Source organism: Sabethes cyaneus, chromosome 1 (genome assembly GCF_943734655.1).
Source record: "Sabethes cyaneus chromosome 1, idSabCyanKW18_F2, whole genome shotgun sequence".
Lineage (NCBI taxonomy): Eukaryota > Metazoa > Arthropoda > Insecta > Diptera > Culicidae > Sabethes > Sabethes cyaneus.
In genome coordinates this window covers 155,746,457-155,765,018 of record NC_071353.1, presented here as the reverse complement: position 1 = coordinate 155,765,018, position 18,562 = coordinate 155,746,457, and the positions used below count along the sequence as shown (strand labels likewise).

General features: G+C 38.2%; 1 protein-coding gene across 1 annotated transcript in view; it reads left to right on the top strand.

The window, feature by feature from the left end:
* The window catches only part of LOC128732341 (sushi, von Willebrand factor type A, EGF and pentraxin domain-containing protein 1), a 74,617-nt gene that overhangs the window by 33,018 nt on the left and 23,037 nt on the right, over window positions 1-18,562 (top strand). Inside the window, exon 2 of the mRNA XM_053825586.1 lies at window positions 12,820-12,996. Coding sequence (XP_053681561.1) covers window positions 12,820-12,996 — 177 coding nt within the window. The remainder of the gene's footprint in view (window positions 1-12,819; window positions 12,997-18,562) is intronic.

The following is an 18,562-nucleotide window of genomic DNA, read 5'->3' as shown; positions in this document are numbered from 1 at the left end:
CAAAAAGATTACAAGACAGTCGGAAAAAAAGTTAAAAACAAGTCATAAGGCTAGAAAAAGATTAACAAAGCGGTCAGAAAAAGATTCTAAGAAAGAGTAAAAAGTCAAAAAGAAAATGGGTTATAAAAGGGTCCAAAAATGATTAGAAAATAAGTTTAAGAAATCGCAAAAAGAGTTAAAGCGAAAGTAACAAAAAAAAAGTCTCCCAAATGAACCAGAGCGCAAATCAGAAAATGAGTTCCAAAAGAGTCAGGAAAGGGTCAGACAGAAAGTCTTAAACTAGCCAGAAAGCACTTTTTTAAAGCTTTTTTAGTAGAAAGTCAGAAAAATAATTAGAAAAAGAGTCAGGAAGAGGTTAGCAAAGGGTCAGAAAAGAATTAGAAAGGTAAAGGGTCAGAATAACAGTCATATAAAGAGTCGTAAAGCGAGTTGGAAAAGGAATCAGAGAAAAACGCGGAAAAAGAGTCAAAGAAAGAGAAGAATCGGAAACTGAATCAGAAGAAAAATCAAGGAATAAGAAACAGTGTCAGAAAAGGGAACAATAAAAGTTTCGACTCTCGACGAGAAAGTTAAAAAAGAGTGGGAAAAAGTCAACAAAAAAATTAGAAAAATGCCAGAAAGGGTCAGAAAAAGAATCAGAAGGATCATAAAAAATCAATTGTCAGCGGTCAGGTAGAGTTAGAACAAGAGTTGAAAAGTCGAAAATAAGAAAAAGGTGTCAGAAAACGGGTTATAAACAGAGTCAGAAAAAAGGACAGTAAAAGCGTCGTATAAAAAGTTAGAAATAGTTTGAGAAAACGAGTGAGAAAAAATCAAAAAAGAGTAAGAAAAAATGCCGAAAAAAATTAAAATAAGGGTCTTAAAAAATAAAAGTCTGCGGTCAGGCAGAATCTCAATAAAAATCGAAAAAATAATCAAAAAAGAGTCGGAAAACGGGTCAGAAAAAAATGAGGAAAAAAGGTCTGAAAGCGTCACAAAACGTGTCAGAAAAGGGCAAAAACATTTTTAAGTAAAACTATCTTGAAAAAGTGTCTGAGTAGAGTTAGAAAAAGAGTCGAAAAGAAAATCAGACTAAAGGTCTGAAGTAGAGCTGGTAAAAAATAGAAAACTAATCTGTAAAGGACATCAGGAGACAAAGTAAGCGTCAGAAAAAAGAGTGTGGATAAAGACTGCGAAAACAAGTCACAGACAAAAAAGGTCAGAAAAAGAATATGAAAGAAGTCAAAAAGTAGTCAGAGACCAAAGGACCAGAAATAATAAAAAGGATAGAAAATGGTCAAAAATGACTTTAAAAAAAGTTAAAAGGCAAGAGAAAATTAGTAATAAACAGGTCAAAAAAGGGTCAGAAAAAGAGCCAAAGAAAGAGCAAAAATTTAGAAAAATAAAAAAGTGAGTTATAGAAAATGGTCAAAAAAGACTTTAAAAAAAGTTAAAAGGCAAGAAAAAGAGTAATAAACAGGTCAGAAAAAGAGCCAAAGAAAGAGCAAAAATTTAGAAAAATAAAAAATTAATATAGTTATATATCGCAAAAAGAGTGAGACCGAAAGTAAAAAAAAGTAACTCCCAAGAGAATGAGAAAAAACAAACCAGAAAAAGAGAAAGAAAAATAGTAAGAAAAAGGTCGGACACAGAGTCAAAAATAATATCAAATAAAAGGCTCAAAGGGGATTAGAAAAGGTTTAAATAAAAGTTGAAAACAAGAATCAAATTAATATAAAAAAAATAATTAGACGAGCGGTCAAAATAGGGTTAGAAAAAAAGTCAGACTCTTACTCTGAAACATAGTTAAAAAAACAATCAGAAAACCTCACGGGAAAAGTGTATTATAACTTATTGAGAAAGAAGTCTGAAAAGTAGTATCAAACAAATTTAGGAAAAGATTTGGAAAAAGAAACAGTAAAAAACTTCAGAAAGTGGTTGGAAAAGCGTCAGAAAAGGATCGGAAAGAGAGTCAGAGAAAAGCTAAAAAGGCATCTTGAAAGAGTTGGAAAAAGGTTAGAAAAATCAGAAAAGGGTGAGAAAAAAAACAAAATATACCAGGAAAATGGTCAAAAAGTGTCGGAAAGTACGCCAGAAAAAGAGTTAGAAAAGGGTGAGAAAGGAGGAGAAAAAATATTAGAAAAAGGGTCAGAAAGAGGGCAGAAAAGGGTAAATAAAAAACATGAGAGAATTGTCTACAAAGCGACAGAAAAATAATCTAGACGAAGGTCCAAGAAATCAGACAAGGGTAAAAAAAGTCTTTAAAAAACCAAAAATAGAATAGAAAAAGTGTCAAAAAATGTCAGAAAGGAGTCAGAAAAATAAACAGACAGAATATTGTGAAGAAGGTCTGTGAGAAAGGCAGGGTCTCAAAAGAGCCAGAAAAAAGGCAAAAAAAATCAGAAAAAGAGTAGGGAAAAGGGTTACGAAACGGTCAAAAAATGATCAGAAGAAAAGAAAAGAGAAAAACAATCAAAACAAGAATCGGAAATATAGTTAGAAATTAAGAAAAACAGAAAAAAGTTGGAAAAAGTCGAATAAATTATCTAAAAAAGACATCAGAAAGATGCCAAAAGAGTCAGAAAACAAGCTAGAAAAAGAGTAAAAAAGTCAGAAGGGCATTTCTTGTCGGTGTTTTACCTTCTTTTTGTGATCTCTCGCATCATTTCTATCATCATTTTCTGCACCTATTTGTAGTTTGTTTGTTGTTGTACTTTCGTCTTTTTTCCATCGGCTGTGTTCGATTCGTCGCTTCTTTCTTGTCTTTTTGTCGCCTATTTGGTGCCTTTTCGTTGTTTTTTTTACCGTTTCTCGTCATTTTGTTGTGGTCTTTTCAACGTCTCTTCGTTGTCTTTTTCTTATTTCTCTGTCGTATTTTTCGCGTCTTTTCGTAATCTTTTTGCTATCTTCATATCGTCTAAATCGGCAGTAAAAATACAAAAATAATTGATTAAAATTACACAAACCCCAAAAAGCATAGTAATATTAAGAAAACCGACAAAGAAATAAAACAAGGTAAGGAAATAATACAAAATAAAAAATATAAAAGAATAAAAAATGACACCAAAGAATTTAAAAATGAATCAAAAAAGTTAAAAATGGCACCAAATGATACAAGACATAAGGACCGTACTCGAAAAAATGCAAGACCAAAATGATCACCAAAAATTCCTTTCAAGTTGGATATTTTTGAAACTCTCAGGAGATAAATAAGCCCTTATTAGCTATGTTTTTGCAAAGATAGGTTACTCAACCTCCTCTTCCAGGCTAAATGCCCGCACCTTGAACTTAACGCTTCCCATCAAAGCCAGTGTTGCAACTTTTGTACCATATTTCTTACACACTTTCAGCCACCATTTTTTCAAATTCTGGTCGTTTTTTAATAGCTTCCCTACAAAATAGACTGAAGAGAAAGGATAGGTTTACACTTTCACAAAATTGTTTACTTCCGGGACATCAACTTGATCTAGGTTTAACCGAAAGGAGTTATTTCCTTTACCTATGGGACGGGGAGACCCTGGCATGTTTTTTTTCTAATGTCGAAGTAGCTGAATTCGCAAGTGGAACTTGCCGACAACTTTCGGTAATATCGCGATCGAATGTTTACCACTTTTCAGGTTTGTTGTCACTCGCTAAATTAGCAACACATTGTCAGCTTGCCAGTGTTGTCAGGTACTTGAACTTTTTAGAACTTTTTCAGCCGACTGACTGCTAAATTTCTTCCCGGCCTCCTTTTTGGTTATTTGTATTCTTAGAGTTCCTTAAGACTTCGTTTGAATGTGTTTTGTACTTCTTTCAGGCTACTATCAGATTTATTTTAGCTTTAGACTTTAAAACTTCTTTTAGACTATTTTTTGGGTACTTTTGAACCAATTAGAATAATGCTATTTGCACTTTTTAGGCCTCTTATTGACTTCTTTCAGACTTCTTTAAGGCTTGTTTTAGATTTCTCTAAAACTTCTCGACACAAACTCTTCTCATTTATATTTCTAGACTTCATTTAGAACTATTTTAGCTTACCCTAAATTCTTGCGATAGTTGTGTAGGACTGTTTTTAGAGTTCTTTTAGACCTCTTTTAAAATTCTTTCAGACTTTTTTTTGCGTTTTTGGGAACTTCTATTGGATTTTTATGCTTCTTTCAGGTTTCAATTAGACTTCTTTTATACTTATTTTAGACGTCTTTATGACTGATTTTAGACTTTCAGATATGCTTTAGATTTCTTTTTGGACTTACTTTCGAATTTTTTAGGCTTCTTTTACATGTTTTTAAGCTTTTCTCAGATTTATTTTAGTTTAGTTTTAGACCTTTCTTAGACTTTGGAGCTCTTTTAGATTTCTTCTTTTGAAATTCTTTTAGACTTCATTTAAATCTCTTTTAGTCTTCCTGCCGAACTTTTTTTAAACTTGTCTTTTACGCATAATTTTAAACTCTTTTAGATTCTTACCAGACTTCTTTAGGGCTTTTATCAGAGTTCTTTCAGAATTCGTTTGGACATTTTTAGACTGCTATTAAAATTCTCTAAAATTTTCTTGACTACATTCAGATTTTTTTTAAACTTAATTTAGATTTCTTCCAGACTTCCTTACGGCTCGGTTAATAGATTTTTAAGAATTCTTTTGGAGTTCTTTTAGAATTCCTATAGCGTTCGCTTAGAGTTATTTTAACCTTCCTTTAGATTTCTATCGCACTTCTTCAAGAGCATTTTTATAGTTCTTTTATACTTCTTTAGTATTACTTTTAGATCTAAGAAGTCTATGGACTTTTTTTCGATTTCTTTTAGATTTCATTTAGAGCTCTTTAGATTCCTGCCAGGTTTACTTTGGACTATTCTTATATCTCTGTCAACCTATAGCCTAGACATTTTCAGACTTCTTTTGAACTTCTTTTAGGCTCCGTTTAGAACTCTTTTAACCGTCTTGTAGATTCCTTCCAGACATCATTTAGGAGGCCTCTTTTTGACTTTTTTTAAACCACTTTTAGACTTCTTTTATACATTTTTTAGATTTCTCTAAAACTTATTTAAACATTTTTGAAACTTCTTTTAGAGTTCCTTAAGACTTCTTTTGGATCTTTTATACTTCATTCAAGTTTCTATCAGACTAGTTTTAGACGTCTTCTAGACTTCTTCAAAACTTCTCCTGGATTTCTTTTAGACTATTTTTGCCTTTCTACTATATAAATATATAGCACAAAGGTATAGCAATCACCCGGAAAACCGAATTTCGAAACCAAATCTAACAACGGGCCAAGTATCTAGCACCATTAGACTCAGATTCGGAAACTGAGCAACTTCCGTGCGTGTCTATGTGTGTAACGCTTTTTCTATCCCACTTTTCGCAGAGATGACTGGACCGATTTAAGTGATTTCACAGTTCAAAATGATAGGTCTACTTGTCCCTTATGTCGCTATTGAATTTCATATTGATCGAACTTTTAGTTAAAAAGTACTGTATAAAAGTACGAAATATACGAGACTTCATTTTCTCAGGGGCCTTCATTAGAACAGCTTCATGTCCTGAAGACCTTGTGAAAATACGTCTTTTTGTTCAATTGTGTATTTTCTCAATTCGCTTTTCTAACAGCGACGACAGCTTACTGCAGTAAGCTGTCGTCGCAGTTATTATTCCTGCTAAGCTGCCGTAGTAATTCTTAATAATTGTGCGACAGCTTAACAGAATTAGTATTCTACTCAACATCGTCATGAAGCGATTGCATGGCCTGAGCTGATAAGGGATTATTAGATTGGACCAGAAAATGGCTATAAGCGATCTGATGCAAAAGCAAAAGCAAAAAGTTTTCCTGTTGCAGTGAACTTTTCTTCAATTGGGCTAAGCCTCGCCTCGAGGTTAAAAAACTTTTAAAACCCCTTAGCCCTTCTCTATTGACATACTTCGCAGCCGGCTGTTAGAGTACAGGACAAATTGTCTCAATTCGCTATTCTAACAGCGACGACAGTTTAATGCAGTAAGCTATCGTTGCAGTTATTATTCCTGGTAAGCTGTCATCATAATTCATAATAATTATGTGACAGATTAACAGACTTAGTATTCCACTCAACATCGCCATGAAGCAATTGCATGGACTTAGCTGATAAAGGATTATCAGATTCGATCAGAAAACGGCTATACGCGATCTGATGCTTAAGTCGTTTTCTGGTCGAATCTGATAACCCCTCATCAGATAAGTACTCAACTTTTCATGAACTTTTACAAACTAACAATTGAAAATCCACGTTTTATCAACATCTCCTGTGAATCGGTTGATATGAAAACCATCAAATCTTCCAATCTTTCGTGACGCTTTCCTGAACCTAAATTTTGAATTGACACCCTGCGACGTAGACGTAGTTTTACGTCAAAAGCGACGGAGTCTCCTCATTCCAACAAGTCAGGGATTATCTATTTCGATTGACCACCTAGACCAAATTGATGTCCTGAAAGTAAACCGTTATAGAGAGTTTCGCGACCATCTCCTCCTTTTAACCGATTAGGACGATATGCTGTGAGAATTTACTCGCAACTGAAGTCTTGTATGAAACACAGTGAAGAATCACACTCAAAGGTTAGGCTTTGGGCGTTTAAATAACCGCCATAAATTACTATCCAACAAATAGAATTCATCCAATTCGGCAAAGCATTTACCAACTGAATAATAATCGGATAGATTTACATCCTCTGTTGTGTTGCACGGAACTAGTTTTCTAACCGCGACGACAGTTTACTGTAGTACGCGTGTCGTTGCGCTCATTATTCGTAATAAACTGTTTCTGGAGTTCTTAATAACTACAGAAACTTTTTATTACATTTATTATTAACCGTAATCATAGAGAACTTGGCCCGCCAATTGGGCTCGAGGTGCAACTCAGTCGATAAAGTGACTGCATAGGTACTGTTTTTCCGGCGTTGCTTTGAAGTGCAGTTGATGGAAGATTTTGTTTTCTTTTTGTAGATAAAGTGCAGTACTTTCCTTTAAAAGTTGTTTGGGTTGGCCGAAGTGATTCAAAATTGAAAAGAAAAAAAAATAGTTGTGTGGATTTTTTTTTCTTAAATATTTCATAGCTTAATGAATAAGCATTCCAGCGATAAACAGTCTTCAGAGAAAATGTGTATTTTAATATTCTAAACAAGTTTGTAGAACATTTGAAAACAATGTAAAAATTGAGTGCAATGTTATTGACCAGAATTTATTTTTTAATCTTTAAACCAGTTTACTAACCGCGACGACAGTTTTCCGCAGTATGATGTCGTTGCACTCATTATCCGTGATAAACTGCCATCTTAGTTATTAATAACTAAAGATTGCTTTTTATTGCATACTATTATCAACCATCATCATGGAATGCTTGACTCCTAGTTGGTCTCGAGTCGAGGTAAAATGATTGCATAGGTACTCCTACACCTTCGACGAATGCCTTTCAGTTTCGTACTTCACGCGCCTCGAAATAATCAGTGTTTGTTTTGTTCTTTTCTACTGAGATCAAAACAAACACTGACAAAACCAGCCCAATATCCCGAAAATCGATAGCTGCCTTACCGTCGGGACATCAAACTGATCTACGGTAGAGAAAACAAGACGTTCGCCAAGCTATTCGTGGCCATTCTTTTATAACGTATTTTGATCCTAGGAAACACCCGACGTTAGATTTTTTTGGCCATAAATTAAGATCGAAAAATTACAGTACCGCGAAATAATTCTCATACCATTTAATTTTCTTGCTATATTTTTACCGACTTCAGGTTAAAAACCTTAATATTGTAGAAGATACTTCGGGAAATTCTTTATAAAATGTTTATTCGTCCGCTTCTCGAAGGTTACTAATAATTTTACAGTAAATGTCACTCTTATATATACTGCTACTCTACACTATGCCTACTATATCTCCTACAATATTTTGAACCTAACTCATAATTTGCAGTGTTAAAAATGTATTGGTAAAATACAAGCCTGACTGCAGTTGATGAGAAAAATATTGCCCGGCCTAAAGTTCTAATTGGGTTCTTTCCGTACGGTGTGAAGCATAGTCATGACGAAATTCTCATTCTAGTTGAAAGCCAGAATAATGGTCTAGAAGTTGATGTGTAGATAATTGTCAATGAAGAGATAGCAGAAAAATTCCCCAGATAACTCCAGAAGCGGCAAATGTCGAATAGAACAAAACACTCAGATGAAAGTAGCACAAAGGTCTGTGACAGCCTTAAACAAATCTGCAGAGCTTCAAGTGATATTGTGATAGGAGACGGCCGTGTTAATTTGGATTCGTCAGTAGTAGTTAGTAGACATGGAAATACATGGTAGTACTTGCAAGATGGAACTGAAAAAATGGGAAGAAAAACTGGAATAACACTCTTATCAGCCTGTCATGCAAAACGGTTCATTAAGCCAAATGCCTCAATCACGCAGAAGCTAGAAAAGCAGAACCTTAAACCGTCTTTAAGACCTTTCTTTACCGACAGACTCCGCAGCCGGCTATTAGACTACAGGACTAGTGCAACGATCCAACTGAATCTATCTAGCCGCTCCGCCCCTGCCGATCATAACAATGATTCAAAAAATATCACAGAATTAAAAGATTGACCCTAAAAAATAAAAAGAAAAGGTTCAAAAATAATAGAAAATATTAGCCGACGACGATTAGCCAGAAGTTAGACCAAGTATCGTACCGCGAGGTCAACCGGGGAGAGTTTATAATTGTGATTTTGTGTTCACAATTGCGTACAGAGGCGGAATAAAAGTTATAAAAAGAGTCATAAAGAGAGTTGGAAAGGAATCCCCCAGAAAAAAAAGTGTCAAAGAAAACGGAAGAATCGGAAAATGAATCCGAAAAAACAGTTTTCCTTGCTTGAATTGTAGAAAATGTGTCTGAAAAGGGGTCATAAATAGAGTCAGAAAAAGGGACGGTAAACGAGTCTGAAAGAGAGTTGGAAAAACAGTGAGAAAACGAGTGAGAAAAAAATCAGAAAGAGTCAGAAAAAGAGCAGTAAGGAAAAGGCTCAGAAAAGGGTCTCAAAAAGAATGACAAGAACGGTCTTTAAATGTAGAAAAAATAGACAGCGGTCAGGTAGAGTTAGAACAGGCGTCGTAAAAATGGTCAAAAACTAGCGAAAAAAGACGGAAAAGAAGTTGGATAGAGCCAGAAAACAGCAAAAATTGATTCAGAAAAAGGATCTTGAAAAAGTGTCAGAAGAGTTAGAAAAAGAAACGGAAAGAGAGTTAGAAACAGCCGGAAAAAGAGTTAAAAATAGTCTGAAAAAGAGCAGGTAAAAATGGAAAACTAGTTAGAAAAAGACATCAGAAGATACAGAAAGAATAAAAAAAAGAGCGTGGAAAAAAAATCAGAAAAAGAATATGAAAAAAGTCAGAAAATAACAGAGACCAAAGGATCAGAAAAAAAGCCTAAAAAATAGTCAGAAAAATTATAATAAAAGATTTGGAAGGGGACCGACAAAAGAGTTCGAAAAAAGTCAAAAGACCAGAAAAAGATTAACAAAGAAGTCAGAAAAAGATCCAAAGAAAGAAAAATCGTTTTCTGGTCGAATCTGCCAATCCCCTATCGGTTCAAAACGTTTTCCAGACGCAGTGAACTCTTCTTTGTGCATTTTCTAAGCTCACTTTTCTAACAGCGACGACAGTTAACAGCTTAAGCTGTCGTCGCAGTTATTATTCCTGGTAAACTGTCGTTAAAGTTCGTAATAACTTTATAGACCTTTTATCAGATTTAGTGTTCTTCTCAACAAGATGGACTTAGCTGATAAAGCATAATCAGTTCCGACCAGAAAATGACTACAAGCGATCTGATGCTTTAGTCATTTTCTGGTCGAATCTGATAACCCCTCATCAGATAAGTACTCAACTTTTCATTAATTTTTACAAACTAACAATTGAAATCCACGTTTTATCAACATCTCCTATGAATCGGTTGGTGTGCAAACCATCAAATCTTTCAATCTACCGTGACGCTTACCTAAAACTAAATTTTGAATTGACACCCTGCGACGTAGACGTAGTTTTACGTCAAAAACGACGGAGTCTCCTCATTCCAACAGGTCAGGGACTATCTGTTTCGATTGACCACCAAGACCAAATTGATGTCCTGAAAGTAAACTGTTATAGAGAGTTTCGCGACCATCTCCTCCTTTTAACCGATTAGGACGGTAGGCTGTGAGAATTTACTCGCAACTGAAGCCTTGCATGAAACACAGTGAAGAATCACACTCAAAGACTAGGCTTTGGGCGTTTAAATAACCGCCATAAATTACTATCCAACAAATAAAATTCATCAAATTCGGCAAAGCATTTAACAACTAAATAATCGGATAGATTTACATCCTCTGTTGTGTTGTACGGAACCAGTTTTCTAACCGCGACGACAGTTTACTGTAGTACGCGTGTCGTCGCGCTCATTATTCGTAATAAACTGTTTCTGGAGTTCTTAATAACTACAGAAACTTTTTATTACATTTATTATTAACCGTAATCATAGAGAACTTGGCCCGCCAATTGGGCTCGAGGCGAGGTACAACTCAGCCGATAAAGTGACTGCATAGGTACTGTTTTTCCGGCGTTGCTTTGGAGTGCAGTTGGTGGATGTTTTTGTTTTCTTTTTGTAGATAAAGTGCAGTACTTTCCTCTAAAACTGGTTTGGTTTGCCCGAAGTGGCTCAAAATTGTAAAAAAAAAATCAACTGTGTGGATTGATAACTTATTGAATATGCATCCTAGCGATAATCAGTCTTCAGAGATAATGTGTATTTTAATATTCTGAGCAAGTTTGTAGAACATTTGAAAGCAATGAAAAAGTTGAGTACAAAGTTATTGGCCAGAATTTTTAAACCAGTTTTCTAACCGCGACGACAGTTTTCCGCAGTAAGATGTCGTCGCGCTCATTATTCGTGATAAACTGCTATTCTTAGTTATTAATAACTAAAGTGGCTTTTTATTGCATTTATTACTAACCATCATTATAGAGTGCTTTACTCCCAGTTGGCCTCGATTCGAGGTACGACTTTGCCTCTCTAAAGTGATTGCATAGGTACTCCTGCTTCTTCGACGAATGCCTTTCAGTTTCTTAGATCACGCGCCTTTTGAAATAATCAGTGTTTGCTTCGTTCTTTTCTGCTGAGTTCAAAACAAACACTGACCAAACCGGCAAAATATCCCAACAATCGATAGCTGCTTTACGGTCGGGACATCAAACTAGTCTCCGGTAAAGAAAGCAAAACGCTAACTAAGCTATTCGTGGCCATTCTTTTATAAGTATTTTGGGGCTTTGAAACACCGGACGTTAAATTTTTTTGGCCATAAATTAAGAACGAAACAATAAACAGAAATTCATTTTACAGGTATAAATTATGTTCGACTTCACCAAGGTAAACACTTTGATATTTTGAGCCTCTCACAAACCCCACTTTAATGATCTGTCATATGGCTCTTCAACATCAAAACTTACTGTCAAACCTATATTATCAAGGCACAAGGCCGAATGAAAATAAAAGTTCCAGTTCTCTTTTGCAAATCTTCGAAACCTTCTCGGAAATCAACTGCGGAGCATCCGCCAGCAACCTGCTGCTGCTGATCAAAATCTATCTGGTCTCTACTCTGGTCCGTTGGAGACCCCAAAACCGTCGTTCCATTACCGTGCGCATTTCGAAGATTACCCGACCGCTCGCTCGCGCTCAAGCAGCGCAAACGCAACAGCAACTTATCATCGATAATCAAAACAAAACTGGAAATAATGACCACCGACCGATCGGACCGGACCATCGAACCGGGAGGGAGGCCCACCGGGACCACCACTGGCCGCAGCCAAAAAACTGAACGAGGAAACGTAACCGCCGCTTGCTCCTCTTCTTTTACGCTATGTTTAGAGGTTACGTAACGCTTACTCACTGCCGCGCTTCAGTCTTTGGTTTGATGTGGGAAATTGAAATCGAAAGTAAAAACGAAATTATTGCTCACGAGCTTTCGACTGTCAAATATGTTGGCTGACACTGGACTATGGACTGGACTGACAGAACGTGAACCTGTCTATCGGGAGTGCGGCTTCCCGCACACACACACCTGTTACAGTATACTATTATAGTAGGCCTTGGACTAGCTAGGCCAAATCCATTACGTACTTCGTACGTGGTGTTTCATGCTTTCCCATTCCCAACCGAGGGGGTGTCCAATTTTATGTAATGTTGTTGCGTGGTTCAAAGCAATCAGCTGATCAGTTCGTGTGATTGGCTAAATCGGTCAACTCTGACATGGACATGGCTCTTAATAAATAACTCCGTTGGATGTCGGATCGATTACCCTCTAGTTTAGAGAAACAAAAAAATGAGTCAAGTGCTCCGACACTTGTAAAAGGGACCATACTCAAGCGTTTGACTGATGACTTACAAGTCTGTAAAGTCTAAAGCAAACAACAAAGGCCCATTAACTCAAACACACGTTGGAATAGTTAGCACTGGGACTGGGGGTACATGGCATAACAAAACCTCCATTTTCGTGTGCACAGTGAAAGTGCAGCTAGTTGTTGCATGAACTGACGCGAGTTGAACGAGTTCTCATAACCCAATAAAACAATAAAACCGAAAGCTGCAGCTGCAGCGCCCTTCGCTAGCGCGAAGAAGATTAATTCTACTGGTTTCTAATATTTGACCAATCTCCAATCGGATTTCAAGGTCACCGGTCCGGGCGGAACCGCACCATGCCATGCCGTGCGTGTGGTTCACGCTTCCGTGGCCCTGCTGTCATTCGTGCCAGCTGACTGACTGCCTGACTTGACTGCCTGGCACACATTTAATCGGTTTCCATTAAGCCTAATTTAATTTTCTTATTTCCGTTTTTTTTTTCAGTTTGCGGACCTCCGGCGATCCCGGCGAATGCGCGCGTTCAGACACAGCCGGCCGACGGTGGCGGCCCGGGCTACCGGTCCGCGAAGTACGAGTGCGATTCCGGCTACGAGCTGTTCGGGTCGGAAACCATCCGCTGTGACCCCGTCAAGGGCTGGGAACGCGAGCTGCCGTTTTGTGGTGAGTATAGCAGCAGGTTAGGTGTAGAAGGTACTTAGGGAAGGGAATGGAAAGTGAAATTTCTCACACCTTTCGAACTTTTCATCAGGCATCAGGGCATTGATTAGGAAAGTGTGGCGATGTCGTTCAATTGGCTGTTATTTCCTGCCATCCAAGTAGGCTATTATTATCGAGCGACAAACAGCGCTGTGCGCTTTAATCGAGGGGTAGGCCTGGAAAGCATCAGATGGGAAAAGAAGAATCGTGCAACTAATCATCTGTGAAGCAAGAGTGAAGTGATTGTGAAGAGCGATTGGGAACAAATCAAGGTGATGAAGCGTTTCGCTCGTCAAGTTTCAATTTGTGCCGGTGCGGCCAAGCGACGGCGCGGGTTAATGGAAAAGCCTCTTAGAAGGAGGTCCCTCCGGCCCGGTCGGTGGGTTAATTTGATTTCACTTTTTCTTGGCTGCAATCTTTGAAATACAATCACCTCAAATTGCTTTAGCTCGATAAGCATTGTCGAACGACAATTCCGGTGTATCTTTAAAACGAAAACATTGAACAAATTTAGTAATGAGTTTAAACCTTAGAGCATCAATATCAACATATAAATATGCTCAAATAAACTTTTATTGTTAGTAGTTTCAAACCAAAAATTGTCAGAAAAGTAGTTTGAAACTAAGTACAGTATTTCCGCGAAATCCTATTTCCCAACTCCAACGGTCCACGCAGAGGCAAGAACAGCATGCTCCCGTAGATTTTGAAGTCGATGCCTCATCAGACAAGTTTTAACATTCACGTAGTTGGGATCTAAATCCTAGCAACAGTCATCAGTTATGAAACGTGGATCTTCGTCAATCAAAACTGATCAAATTTTTCGAATCTGCTTAATGACCTGTAGGATCAAAATCCTGTAGGATCGCGATCTCGACCGATTGCGGTGCTTGAGTAGGTAACAGAGTATGTGAATATGCCATGGGATGATGTATCAGACTGCGATGGAGATTAGAAATCGATATGTCTACGTCTGCTTTATAGTTCAACGACGGACTGTAAAAAGTTTTATCACTTTCTTTTTTACTTATCCTGGCGCGATAATAATATTCCGTCAACAAACTCGGTCCATCGCTGTCCGACTCTAACGTCGCCACCTTTCCCTTCGTCATACGGCGTAGGTGGCAAGAGGGTTGGATCATGCTTCGCGAATAGCTCCTCAACAATGGCTTTGTACTTGACGGGACACTGAGCCATCACTACCCTATATGCGTTATCCCATGGGTTTACGTCCGCGCCTCTGCATAGCTCCTTCAGACAGTTCGATTTACTCTTTTTATCGCCTTTTTTAGTGCAGCCCTGACCACTCTAGACCCCTCTCTTCGCTCTTCCCTCACAGCGACATTTCTTTCTCTTTGAAAGTTTCTTCTTGCCCTGAGGCAGTTAGCGCTGTCCGCGCGTAGTACTTCAATGAAAAGGTCCTTGTCGAAGGCCTTCGTTTTCCACCTATGTTTATCGACTCTATTTTTTGGAGCTGCTGCGGGATTCCGTGTGCCAGTGGAATACTGGATCGCCTGGTGGTCACTGTGAGTATACTCTTCAGATACCCTCCAGTTCATGTTTGCCACCAACGATGGACTGCAGAAGGTGACGTCGATGATAGACTCTCGACCATCCCTGCGGAAAGTGCTTGTGGTGCCCACGTTGCAGAGCCTTACCTCTAACTTAGCCAGAGCTTCTAGCAACCGCATATAAAAATTCCATTTACTTTAGCGATCACAAAACCTTCATGCAGGTTCGGAATCACTTCCTGAATAGGCTAGCGTCCCATTACTTGTATCGCCGCCTTTCCTGCCCTATCTGCCACTCAGGTGCTGTACCGTGAGGAAAACGATACTGCTCCGCGATAATTGCGACATCACACTTCGCTTCTGTTGTCGACTGCCACAACAGTTGTTGTGCCGTGTCGCAGTGGTTGAGGTTTATTTGTATTACCTCCGTTACTGTTGGCTTACCTTTGCCCTTCGGTACACAGGGCAATGAAATCCCCCCGTCATGTGGTCGTTGCCGTCCTCTCTTTTGCAGAGCATACACCTCGATTGCCTTTTGCAGTCACCGGCAAAATGTCCCTCCTGTCCACAGTTCCTACACAATTTGGACCTGTCAGGACCAGAGCAGTTTCTGGCTTGGTGACCAAATCCATGCATTTAAAGCACCGCTCCAATCGGTTGGGAACACGCGGAATAGTCCTGAAGCGACCCACTGCCCAGCAGACGTTTATTCTCTCTAACTTTAACAACTTGTTCGCTGCGTCTGTTGAGAGACGTATCGTCGCGGTCTGTGTTCCGCGATACGCCTTTCTTAGCCGGACTTTCATCGGCACCTTACCCAAGATGTTTTCGGTTTCCAGCTTCTGTCTCAGATCGTTCTCCGTAGTAAACATACTCAGTTCCCTACACTCGATCGTGGTCTCCTGAGATAAGGCTCTCACGTTCGCCTCGTCGCCTAAGACCTTTTCAACCATCTCCTTGAATGCTAAGCTTTTGATTGCCGGGTCTATTTTCAGCTCAAACAGCAATTCACCATTTTGGGTGCGCCTAGATTTTATCACATTCTCTTCTAGACCTTTCAGTTTCGGGTCCTCTCTCATCCTTTGAAAGAGAGCAGCGTATGACGTTTCTCCCTTTGCTTCAACAATGAGGGCGTCACCTTTGGTTTTTACCCGGCGAGAATTGGGTTTTCCTTTCTTCTGCTTCCTAACTTCCAATTTTGCCTCGTTGCATTTTGTTTCCTTTTCCTTTTCTTTCTTTTTCCTCTCCTTTTTGTTCGTGGCTATGCTCCAATCCGCTCCCTCTTCATCGCTATCGCTCTGGTCGCCCTTGCGCTTTTTGGGCAGCTCGGATTCCACTGGCGATTCTTTTTTCCTCTTCTCCGACCGGTTCCGTGTTTCCCTCACCTTGGCTCGCGCTTCTGCCGCAACGTTCTCTAACGTTTCAGCGAGAGCGCTTTCGGCGACCTCCGCACCTTTCACAAGTGCATTGTGCTCTTCCAAAGCGCTTTTCATGAGGGTCTTTATACCTACTACTCTGCTCTTAACTTCTTTGTGCAGGTTGGACTTTTCCTGCGTTAAGTCCTAGAGCTCGTTGACCTTCGCGATAATTGTCCTCAATATTGTGTTTCCAGGTAACCGCCCCTCTCTGGTTTGACTACTTCTCGGCGTAAATAGAGGGTTCAATCCCAGGTTTTGCTCTGTCTAGGAGATTTGCTGGTCTTCGCTAGTACTGTTGCTCCTAGGTCTTTGTTTTATCAACAGGTTGAAAAGCGGTGATCTCAGCAGCTTTCCGCTCCTTGCAAACGCATTGGTTTGACCTTCTGCCATTTCTGCCATTACTGTCGTACCATTGTCTTCTTCTTCATTCTGTTGGTTGGTTGTACTCATCTTTTCTGTTGGGTCCCAACTCTAGGCCGCTATCTTCGCTCGTATTTGTGAAGTCGCCTTTACGATCCCATGGGTATCTATGCGATTAATTTATTTATTGATTAATTTACTTCGATTTTACACAACGGTTTAATATACAGTGCTTAAGTGTTAAAGTTTGAATAACTTTTGAATAATTCGTCCGATTTACAGTAAGTTGGTTTCGTTTGATAGATCTCAACAGTAACTTTCAAGATAACAATGAATTGTAGGATGTTTGCCTTTGAATTAATGTTTATATGTTACAAAAACCTGTTTTAAATATATTTTTTCCACATTTCTTTATGTAACTTTCAAACCACAAGCCCATTCATCATTAAATCTGGAAGTTAAGGTTTTAAAGACTCCCCTTTTATATGCAATCAATTTTGTTCAAATCGGTTAACACACACACACACACACACACACACACACACACACACACACACACACACACACACACACACACACACACACACACACACACACACACACACACACACACACACACACACACACACACACACACACACACACACACACACACACACACACACACACACACACACACACACACACACACACACACACACACACACACACACACACACACACACACACACACACACACACACACACACACACACACACACACACACACACACACACACACACACACACACACACACACACACACACACACACACACACACACACACACACACACACACACACACACACACACGGTTTTCTCGAAATAAAACCAATTTTGTTTTACTGACCCATAATACTGGGAACATTGACCCATAATTCTGACCAGGTTTAAAAGTGGCCCATAATACTGAGAATGGAATAGGGTAACGACCCCAGAATTCGCCCCTTTTATCAGGTTTTTATGCTGTAAAATGAATAAATCGCCATATTATTATAAAATCAGCCCTGAACTCAGACAAGTATGACTATATATTAATATTCTATCTATTTTGGCTATTCGGAATCGCGAAAATTGAAATTTGATAGCAAAAGACCCAATTTTGAGCAGGAACCTCTAGTACCACATTTCGCCCATAGCGGTCCAAAATTCGTCCCCCATGTGACCCAAATTTCGCCCACTTGTTATTTGATTCAAATTTCCCAAATAACCTCTATTATTTTATTAGAATTGTTGTTACTATTATTTAACGTTAAGATTATATTTATTCAGTGCTTAATATGGCAATCAATTTGTATCAGAAATTCGTTAAATGTAAATCTAAATTGAAATAAACTGATCATGATCACCTCCTGATACCTGATTCAGTAAAACTAAAGAACACAGAGAAGGTGGGTTTTTACTAAATGTTTATTTTCATTGCAGTAAAATAAGGCTTTTCACACTCGTCAAAGATATTTAAAATGAATGGTCTTGTTGGTGCTTTTTCTGGTCCTTTGTTGAATTCATTTTTACTATTGATATGTGGGCGAATAAATACAATTCAGTGCCTACAGAATGGTACAGTGTTTATTTTAATAGTTTAAATAACCTTAATGATTACTTATATCATTGTTTAGTAATTTTTTGGGAAAGAGTAAATGTTTACTGTGAACAATAAAAAAATTAGATGAACTGGAAAATCTTGATATTCGGCTATATATATTGACTAATCGAAGGTGAGACTCGAGTCCACAACCTAACCTCTTCCCCAAGAAATAACTAAGCTTAACTGCTATATAGTCAATAAAAAGATGAAGAAAAAAAATTGTTTAGTAAATCACTGTCTGTAAATGGGTATGCCGGTTTACTGTATTAAATATTCCTGGTAACTGCTAAGCATACCCATCTTACCTATTCAACTAGGATATTTTTTGACGTAACTTGGAATTCTTAACTAGCATTTTTGGTTAGACCGGGTTTGTAATGCTAAGATATTAGAGTTTTCATGATATTATCGAAATATTCTATTATATCACCACGATTATTTCTTTGTTGTCTGCATTGCACATTAAATACTTTTCAAAGTTTTATCCATGACAACTTTATTGCGCTTAGATGCTTTAAAATAGTAGACGGATTTTTCGTGTGATTTTCCAATAGTCAGATTTATTCTCATGACAAGAAAAATTGTGATTTTTGAGAATATTATACGCGTCTTATTA